The sequence below is a fragment of the Brassica napus genome, chromosome A4 (assembly GCF_020379485.1).
Source record: "Brassica napus cultivar Da-Ae chromosome A4, Da-Ae, whole genome shotgun sequence".
NCBI classification, from domain to species: domain Eukaryota; kingdom Viridiplantae; phylum Streptophyta; class Magnoliopsida; order Brassicales; family Brassicaceae; genus Brassica; species Brassica napus.
The window spans coordinates 18997738-19007115 of record NC_063437.1 but is presented as its reverse complement, the minus strand read 5'-3'; the positions used below and the strand labels follow the sequence as shown (position 1 = coordinate 19007115).

Below are 9378 nucleotides of genomic sequence, written 5' to 3'. Positions count from 1 at the left end.
ATCACTTTACAATTCGGTTTAGAGAGCATTACCCCCTAACTAATTGGTTCGCAAGATTAACCGGTTTAACCGGATATGATGCGTGTTTATTGGACTCGCGCTCTGTCTATTGGGCTCTAGCCCATTTACGGAATCACTTAACAATTCGGTTTAGGGGGCATCACCCCTAATTAATCGAAATTAACCGGTTAAACCGGATATGATTTGTGTTTATTGGGCTCGAGCCCATTTCATTGTGTTGATCATCTCAATTACATCGGGACGCGACGGAGGCGATCAGACGACGACGACGACGACGACAGGGGGAAGAAAATGCCGGTGAGAGTTGTGGAGAGCAACGCGGCTCCCCAGGTTTCAGGTTTCTCCCTTCTTCTTCTTCCCAGTTTTGAATTTAGGGTTTTTCAATTGAGATTCTGTCTCTCAGTTAATTGGATTGTTGCCATTTTAGGAAATGATCCTGGGAATCGATCACCACTTCCGCCTAGCTCACTTCTCGCCGCCGGCCAGGTAAAAAACGATTCAACTTATGTTTAAAAAATTATAACTTTCTTTGTAGGATTGTTATGGGTTGGTAGCAATCTTGTGCATCTGTGTGTATGTATGCACAATCATTAAGCAGAGAGTCTGAGGGTAAGTATATATACAAGTAAAGAAACTATGTTCTTGAAAAGTCATGTGGTGTTTCTTATTAGTAGAAGTGAAATGGCTCCCGGGTTGAGAATCAGTTTGTAATGTGGTACTAATTGCAATTAAAGTTAGCTAAGATGTTTATTTTGTGGGAGCAGCTTTATTGCAAGACAAGAACGAGAGTGCTGATTTTCAGTGATGTTTGGCTACTAAGGACATCCAAAAAGCATAAAAGATGTGGTGTCTTTTTGGTCAGACACAAATATTGTCTGATCAAATGTGGTACTAATAGGAATTGCAACTCGTTTTCATTAAAGTTAGCTAAGATGGTTAGTGTAATTGCAAGACAAGAAGAATGGTACTAATTTGATGTTTGCCTGGGAAAGACAAAAGCATAAAAGATCTCATGTCTTATTGTTTAGACACAAGCATTGTTCATAGGCACCAAACATCTTGGGAACATGACTTGTTTAGCTTTGTCTGCATTAACTGGCTTGGTATCTTTATTTATGTTGTTGGCATGTATGCTTAATCCAAGCGCAGTTATCTTAAGCATAAGTTGTAGAACAATGACTACCTAGAACAGATTGTTTATTCATAGTGAGTGTTAAGATGAGGGCTTTTGAGTTGTGGCATACTTACATGTATTTATGCTGCAGGCGTTTTCTGGTACGCAAAATGTCTCTAATCAACAGAAGGAGGAAGCTTGGCGAGTCAACGTCCAGATACAAGGAGTTGACCTTGAGCATGGCTATCTTTGTGGCACTATGGAAGCTCTAAACGTTCCCATGGCAGACACTCCTGTAATCCCCTTACACCTCTTACTCGTTTCTTGTTCTCATGTTGCTTCCCTTTGGAATTGAATTAGGGAAACAATGCTTGACTGTTTGTTATGCGTGTCAGGTCATAACGTTCTGGGAAGGGGAAATTGTTGATGGAAAGAATTATACTTTTTACACCGGAAAATGGGAAGCCACGTATGTTCCATACCCTTTTTCTTAAAGAGATGAAGCTCATGATTTCTCATTGTGCACACATTCTTACAATCATTTGTCACAGGAGGGAAGATGATATGAGACATTGGTCAAAGTTCCCATCTTTTGCACCTCTTCAGGTATAATGCTCTACTCACTTGATTGTAGTGTCATTAACATCTCATGAGTCACGCTCTGAACTAATCCTGCAGGGACAAGTTGAATCTGACGGTGGGAGGCAATTGGATCTTAGCAATTACCCTTACATATTTATGGTAAAACACTTTCAGTTTCATATTGATTCTGGTCATCCATTTCTCTGAGGTTTATATATGGTGATGCAGAGATGGAAAGAGCAATACTTTGTAAACGTTGGCACAGATTGTGGACTAACGATAGCTGGATTTTACTACGTATGCTTCTCCTGCAGTGACGGATCCATCAGCGGTTTCTACTATGATCCTAACAGCAGGTTAGTCCAAATATCTTCCTCATGACACAAACCATAATTCTCTGTTGTTGTTGGCTTGGTATACAAATGTTGATTAATCTTGCTGCTATGTTTGGTCTTTTTGACCAGTCCGTTTCAGAAGCTGGAGCTGAAAACAGTTAACGAAGGAAAGTCTGGTTTCAGCTTCTCTTCTTACGAGTTGCAATGATGAAAGCAAAAGAAAAAAAGCAGCAGACAGCGCCATATGATAGCCCTCGTGGACACATGGCAGGCACGTGATCCATTGATCAAGTAACACTGTGATAGATAGAAAACTAAAATACTATTTTGTCATCATGGTACGAGACTAAACATTTCAAGACATTACCACATTTTCCAAAAATAATGAAATTATCCAAAAATAATACTTCTACAAAATAAGGTTTTCTATATTCTTAGAATGTTACAGAAGAAAACAAGTTGTAATCGTTGGACAAAGAAAGCAAAAAAAAGGAAGCAAGTTGTATTTTTAGAAATAAAAAAATAATAATTAGATTTTAAAATATGTTTTCATGAAAATAATATAAACAATTATCTTGGTATTTTTGGGAGCTGGTAAAATGATAAATATTTATACAAATGTACAAAAGAAGTTTAAATATTTAGACCTCATCCAAAGCCCATAAAATCGTTATGGAGTAAAAAAGGGTCCAGTGTAAGGAGATGGGTCGCCTCTCCAGCGCATGGATTCTTCTCTCAGTGTAGAACACGCGCGAAATCGAACATCGTATTAACAAGATCGACGGTTTATCTAACTTCGTATAATACACGCTCCTGAGTCGACAAGGGGACTATTTATGATCGATTTAGTATTTTAAAGTTTCCGGTTCCAGATATTAACGACCCTCCGAAAGAGGAAAGAGCATTATTCATCATTTAAAATTATCTTTGAACTCTCTCTCAGCGATCTATGCCTGAAGAGGAAGTTGACAACAAGAAGCCATTGTCTGAGCTTAGCAGGTTTTAGTTTCTGAACCTCTTCCTCTTACTATTTTGCTACTCGGGTTTTGTAATAAGTCTTGTGTATTTAGGATTCTCAAATACTAGATCTCCGTGTATTATAGTCTCACAATGGTTAGTGTTTAGTTCAGAAATTAAATTTCGTCCTCTTCTGATCCCTCTTCCCAGTTCTTGAAGATTCATAGATGGAGAAGATGATTGATTTGTAACTTATATGTGTTCATGTCAATGGTTGACCAAATTACACCTCTAGAGGATGATTGAGAGTACTGTCTTTATATTAGCTTATTATAATAAATGTGATTTATAATTATTGATTTCTTATGAACCTTTATAATCAAGTTCAAGATCAATAAACTTGATTCACTATTTGAGGATTAAGATCCACTATACGTTTATGTTTATAGTGAAAATCTAAGATGTTCTCATTTATTTGCTGTTATTTGGTTTCTTGCAGTTTCCATCACATGATCAGTAGTAAAAATCTGTTGAAAATGGAAGCAGTTGAAGTGAGCAAGAAGAGGAAGTTTCAGACGGATCAATCAGAGTTATCATTATTACCTTTGTCCAAGCATGCTTGTTTTGACAATGCTGCTTGTTCCGACAATACCAATGCCAGATCAGAGCTTGATTCAGAGTGTTCAGTGTCATGTCTGAACTCAACTTCTCTGGAATGTGAAAACGAGATTGAGATGAAAGAGGAATCATCTGGATCGTGCGGTGAAAACAAGATGATCTCATTTGAAAGCCATCTTGATTTCATCTATGGCAGCCAAAACCTAGAGGATTTTTCAGACAAAGACATTGAAAACATTTTCTACATTGATGACGAAGAAGAACAAGACGAAGCTAATGGGTGTAGTATTGATGCTAAGTATGTTCTGTCTTCTGGGAGATGGACTGTTGACCAAGGTACAAACCGATTCTTGGATTTGTCCATACCGATTCCCTGAACCGGAAATTCACTAACTTGGTTTCGTGTGTGCAGATTCTCCTCAACATGCCATAAATAAGCCCACGATTGATCAAGAGTTCGAGCAATACTTCTCAACGCTAATGCTGTGACGAAATGTTGTTAGACTCAAAACATATATGGAGATGTATATAGAGAGCGGCATTGATTGTGTACTCTCGTAACGTTTTTATTCTTGTGAACAATAAAACCTTAATCTCAAAGTGTGATTAGAGAAGTTTGTTTAAAATGTTTATGAACAGTAAACAGAAAATAGTAGTGGTAAATTCATGTCTCCAATCAAAACAAAACATTATACTCCCACTACTATCTCAAAAATCTTGCTTGCTCAAACATTCATTGCACCTTCATCAGTCATACTGGGAAATAAACAATCATCGCATCAATGCTTCTGGTCCCCCGGTGATGCACATTATTCTTTTGATAGACCAATTGGACTGTGTGCGTCATATAGCACATATAGCTGCTCAGATCCAAGCTCCTTCAAACGTTCTCTCTCAACCATATGGTTTTTCTTTAACTGATTATACTAATGAAACCACATTTTGATTATGTTGATTATGAAGAATAGTTTAAAATCTCTTCTTAACACGGTCAACATATTTCTGAAAAAAGAATACAAATCTCAAACACGTCTCATTATGGTCAAAAGTCCTCGTAATACTGTAATCGTTTCTATTAAGCATATACATATTTTATTAACCCCAAAACTAATTAAACGATGTTCTTCCACACACTATACATATGTGATTCATGTGAAGATCAAGCAGTTCCACTAATCAAACGTGTTGCCATGATGGTCAAGACTAGGATTCAGTGCAGTTGCAGATCTATCTTCTTGTCCAGGGCAGCCTAAATCCCAAGCCCCAATATGCAAGCAAAAGTGCATTATAGTAAGAAAAGTTGTTTTATATTTAAGGATTCAATAAAAACATTTGTAGTAATAAAATTTTAGAAAATTTTGATAAAAAATAAAAAGCTAACATTAGTTATAGAATATACTATTTTTCTTTATTCTTTTTGTTTAACACGTAAAGTGGAACATATTAAACCCGAACCAAAACGTAAATACTTTCCAAAGATGAGCACAAAACATGCTTCCACGATCATTGGTTGAATCATGTCTGAAAAAAAATCATGAAAAAATTCAAGATTGCAAAATGAACGTGAGGAGATGTCTTACAAAGAGAAACACGTCTTGACACTTTCCCCATAATACCCGATTTGCCCATCCTTCCATAATCAACCATCATCATCATCTCCGACAAAGGCCAAATCTTTTGAAACTCTGTTCTGTTTTTTTTTCTTTTTTCTTTAAAATAACTCTGTTCAATTTCGCATGCAATTTAAATTAGTTTCCTCAACATTACGAATCATTGGAGGAGAAGATGGAGAACGGTGGAAACAAGATGCATCGGAAGAGAACAATGACGATGGACTGGGCAGGATTAGGAGATTTCGAAGACGACGACGACAGGTTCTTCGAAACGCACGACCGTCTCTCCTCCGCCCTCACATTCGACATGGCAAACTCCTCCTCCGACGAGGAGGAAGAAGAGGATTTCGACGACTGCCGCCACTCCTTCTCCTCCGCCGTCTCCTCCATGACCTCCGCCTCACGAAAGTTCCGTACATCAACCACCATGATGTCTCCCGATTACGATATCTGGATGGCGGCTCCGGGATCTATCTCGGAGCGCCGCCGTCGTCTCCTCCACGGGATGGGACTCGCCAGCAACAAGGACATGGTCAACGCCGTGTCCATCCGCCGCGTCGTCTCCAACGCCGCCATTCTCGATAATAATAATAATAATAATCATAACAACAACAAGAACGGTGAGGTTGAAACAGAGGATCATGACAATGCTCTGTTCGCACGGTCGAGATCCGAGTCGGACATCGAGAGGTTCTTTATCGAGAAGCGGAGAAAAGAGGAGGTTCTCGGGAAAGTCTCTAAGCATCGTCTGACGAGAACGTACTCCACGATGGGAGTTAGTTCTCGGACGAGAATCTTCCAGCAGCAGCACCAGACACCGATCAGACAATCATCGCCTGCTTTGACTTCGGTGACGTCGTCGTCGAAATCAAGACTCGGTGCGTTTTTCTTGATCAAGAACCTCGACACGGGTAAGGAGTTTATAGTCAACGAGTACAACGAAGACGGGATGTGGAATAGGCTGAGTGATTTACAAACGGGGAAGCAGCTAACGTTGGAGGAGTTTGAGAAATGCGTTGGGTACTCCCCCGTGGTGAAGGAGCTTATGCGTAGAGAGAACGTGAACAGGATCAACTACGAGCCCTTTGTGGATCTTCGGAAGTTTAACTCGTATTTATCGAAGAGCGTGAGGCTGAGTAAGAGGAGAGGAGCCGCGTTGCTGAAGAACATAAAAGGTGTGGCTCACTCCATGAGTTTAAGAGGTGTAGATAAAGATGTTACCGATAGTGATAGTCCTAGAAAGGGGAAAGATCAGAAACATGGGAAAGCTAATGAGTGGGTGAAAGTGAGACCGACAGGGAAGTCTTACAAGGAGCTAAGCGCGTTGCATATGTGTCAAGAGATTCAAGCTCACGAGGGTTCGATTTGGACTATTAAGTTTAGTCCGGATGCTCATTATCTAGCGAGTGGGGGACATGATCAAGTCATTCATGTGTGGGAGGTGCAAGAATGTGAGTTGATGTCTATGAATGAAGGGAGTCTCACGCCGATACATCCATCGCTTTGCGACTCTGCTGGGAATGAGATGGCTGTAGTTGAGAAGAAGAAGAAAGGGAAAGGCTCGTCCGGGAGGAAGAACAGCAATCAGATTCCGGATTATGTTCATGTTCCTGAAACGGTGTTTTCGTTTTCGGAGAAGCCTGTTTGCTCTTTGAAAGGTCATTTAGCTGATATTTTGGATCTCTCATGGTCTAAATCTCAGCTTCTTTTGTCGTCTTCTATGGACAAAACAGTCAGGTTATGGGATCTTGAAACCAGGACATGTCTCAAATTGTTTGCTCACAATGACTATGGTGAGACACATTCTGTTTATTTGTCTTTTTTCTTTAAATTCATTAGATATTAGACTTTCCAAAACATATGACTCCTTAGACACTTACTAGATAATATAAGAATTTTAGCCACTAGACCAACTCCTCGTTTTCACATTCTAATTTCCTCCTTTGACCATAGTCCATTTGATTCAACAGTGACATGCATTCAGTTTAACCCAGTGGATGAAAACTATTTCATAAGCGGGTCGCTTGATGCTAAGATAAGGATATGGAGTATACAGAATCGGCAGGTTGTTGATTGGAGTGATCTTCATGAAATGGTCACTGCTGCTTGCTACACTCCAGACGGTCAGGTATCAGCTCTTTTTCTTGCACTAGTCTACTATATGCAATCCATCACGGTTCTTTCAATGATGGAATCTTGATTTTGAAGGGTGCATTCATCGGGTCAAATAAAGGAATCTGCCGTGCTTACGATACAGAAGGTTCTCCCTGAGCTCTGTCTGAATACAAACATCACTTCCCAGTTGAATACTCTATTTAAGTGTTGTGTTTCTTGTGTAGAACAGACTGTAAGCTGAATCAAACTAATCAGATTGATCTTCAGGCTCATAAGAAAAAACAATCAAAAAATAAGATCACCAGTTTTCAGGTAAGTCTCTGTAAAAAAGAACCATTAAAACACCTGCCTAAACAAACACCGTGTAATGCAAGTAAACTTTTCATATATTGTAGTTTTCTCCGGTGAATCCATCAGAAGTTCTTGTCACATCAGCTGACTCGCGGATTAGAATCCTAGACGGTTCAGAAGTTATTCACAAATTCAAAGGTAAAATTCTCATACACAAGTTAATATTAAATAATATAAAATGAATAGACCACTCCACTTATCACCAATCGATTTTAAAATGAAAATGAAAGTGGTAACTTAATAATACTTTGGACATATGTTCTACCTGTTCTCTCCAAAAGAATATAAAAAAAGTTGACCGTTTTGTTTACAGGCTTTAGAAATACAAGCAGCCAAATCTCAGCTTCGTATAGCCAAGATGGAAAGTATATAATCTGTGCGAGCGAAGACTCTCAGGTTTATATGTGGAAACGAGACAGTCACCGAACATCCTCCGAAACAGGCAGAAGATCTTCAAACACGACACAATCACACGAACATTTCGAATGCAAAAACGTCTCAGCAGCTGTCCCATGGCACGGTCACGTCAGAGGCGAGCCACCACCGGTCCAAATGCACTCAAAACGCCACTCAAAGCGCATATCCACTTCGAGCCAGCCTTCATCCGCCGTAAGCTCACCGACAAGAGAAGAAACCTCGGCCACCACGGCTGCACCAATCCGGCACAAGAAACCGGGATTACCTCCCATACCTAAGAGAATCACTCCGCAGCAACAACCGGAGGAAGAGGTTGGAGGTGAGGTAGGGAGCAGCGAGTCTTTTGGCTCGAGCATGAACGGTTCGGAGCAGCAGTCGTCGAGGTTCGGGGAGTCTCCGTCTATAAACACGTCGTCCAGGTTGTCTTCGTGGTCGTGGTTCGATAGCGGTGGACACGGTCCGCAAACTATACGGCCGACGGCTTGGGGGATGGTGATTGTGACAGCTACAGTTAATGGTGAGATACGGTCTTATCAGAATTTTGGGTTACCGAGAAGAGTCGGTCGTCAAACCACTTTGTTTTGATGTAAGAGAAACGACTTGTGTTTATTTTCTGTATTTTTGTTGTTATTGTTGTTGTTGCTTGTAGAGTACGTAAAGAAACCTAATTACAGAAACAACCGTCCTTTTGGTGTTGAGGTCTCTCTCGACCTTTAAAATATTGAGTTGCCTCGTATCTCTCTCGAGTCTCGATATTATATGTAAGACTTCTCAATTCTACGTCAACTCCTCTTAAGGATAAACATACCACATAGAAAGAGTTTCTTGCAAGTCTACAATAAATTAGTACTTAGATCGAATTTAAATGACCCAAACAAAATATTTGAGTTCACAGTCTGTAGGTAGAGAGAGAAAGGTTGTAATCCAGTTAATGCCTTAGATCATGGTCATTGGCACATTGCAGTTTCGCTAACAATATGATGCATTTTCTCTAAAATGTATTTCATGGTTCAAAAATGTATCAAGTTAATTAATAAATAAGGAAAATTTCATGGTTCATGGGTCAAAAATCTAAAGCAGATTATGGTACTACAAATAATTATATCAAACCAATTAGTATGTTTTTAGTGAAAAAAATTTAGTATAGTGATTTGATTAAATATTTATTGATGTTTATATGAACTAATAAGAAAAAACTTATTTAAAAATTCAACATGATGAAATATAACTGTTAAATGTGGATTTTGTGATGATT

General features: G+C 39.3%; 3 protein-coding genes across 3 annotated transcripts; all 3 read left to right on the top strand.

The window, feature by feature from the left end:
* The first annotated feature begins 214 nt into the window (after positions 1-214).
* On the top strand, positions 215-2469 carry LOC106407217 (glucose-induced degradation protein 4 homolog). The gene is made up of 8 exons (XM_013848038.3): positions 215-358; positions 449-507; positions 1287-1430; positions 1531-1604; positions 1687-1741; positions 1814-1876; positions 1946-2073; positions 2182-2469. The coding sequence occupies exons 1-8, from the start codon at positions 313-315 to the stop codon at positions 2258-2260; spliced, it is 648 nt and encodes a 215-aa protein (XP_013703492.1). The 5' UTR covers positions 215-312; the 3' UTR covers positions 2261-2469.
* Positions 2470-2804: 335 nt separating this feature from the next.
* Positions 2805-4253, top strand: LOC106409088 (protein FAR-RED ELONGATED HYPOCOTYL 1). Its single transcript, XM_013849771.3, has 3 exons — positions 2805-3051; positions 3509-3963; positions 4040-4253. Exons 1-3 carry the CDS (start codon positions 3002-3004, stop codon positions 4114-4116), a joined length of 582 nt encoding a protein of 193 aa, XP_013705225.1. The 5' UTR covers positions 2805-3001; the 3' UTR covers positions 4117-4253.
* Positions 4254-5084: 831 nt separating this feature from the next.
* Positions 5085-9204, top strand: LOC125608332 (WD repeat-containing protein 44-like). The gene is made up of 6 exons (XM_048778578.1): positions 5085-7033; positions 7211-7368; positions 7449-7500; positions 7585-7667; positions 7751-7844; positions 8020-9204. Exons 1-6 carry the CDS (start codon positions 5413-5415, stop codon positions 8706-8708), a joined length of 2697 nt encoding a protein of 898 aa, XP_048634535.1. The 5' UTR covers positions 5085-5412; the 3' UTR covers positions 8709-9204.
* The last annotated feature ends 174 nt before the right edge of the window (positions 9205-9378 follow it).

Bases quoted from the DNA above. Each gene is read 5' to 3' on its own strand.
- LOC125608332 (XM_048778578.1), top strand. From the start codon at position 5,413: ATGGAGAACGGTGGAAACAAGATGCATCGGAAGAGAACAATGACGATG. The intron at 7,369-7,448 runs GTATCAGCTCTT...TTGATTTTGAAG, and splicing joins GCTACACTCCAGACGGTCAG to GGTGCATTCATCGGGTCAAA. The intron at 7,668-7,750 runs GTAAGTCTCTGT...CATATATTGTAG, and splicing joins ATAAGATCACCAGTTTTCAG to TTTTCTCCGGTGAATCCATC.
- LOC106409088 (XM_013849771.3), top strand. From the start codon at position 3,002: ATGCCTGAAGAGGAAGTTGACAACAAGAAGCCATTGTCTGAGCTTAGC. The intron at 3,052-3,508 runs GTTTTAGTTTCT...GGTTTCTTGCAG, and splicing joins CCATTGTCTGAGCTTAGCAG to TTTCCATCACATGATCAGTA. The intron at 3,964-4,039 runs GTACAAACCGAT...TCGTGTGTGCAG, and splicing joins GAGATGGACTGTTGACCAAG to ATTCTCCTCAACATGCCATA.
- LOC106407217 (XM_013848038.3), top strand. From the start codon at position 313: ATGCCGGTGAGAGTTGTGGAGAGCAACGCGGCTCCCCAGGTTTCAG. The intron at 1,431-1,530 runs GTAATCCCCTTA...TATGCGTGTCAG, and splicing joins TTCCCATGGCAGACACTCCT to GTCATAACGTTCTGGGAAGG. The intron at 1,742-1,813 runs GTATAATGCTCT...CTAATCCTGCAG, and splicing joins CATCTTTTGCACCTCTTCAG to GGACAAGTTGAATCTGACGG.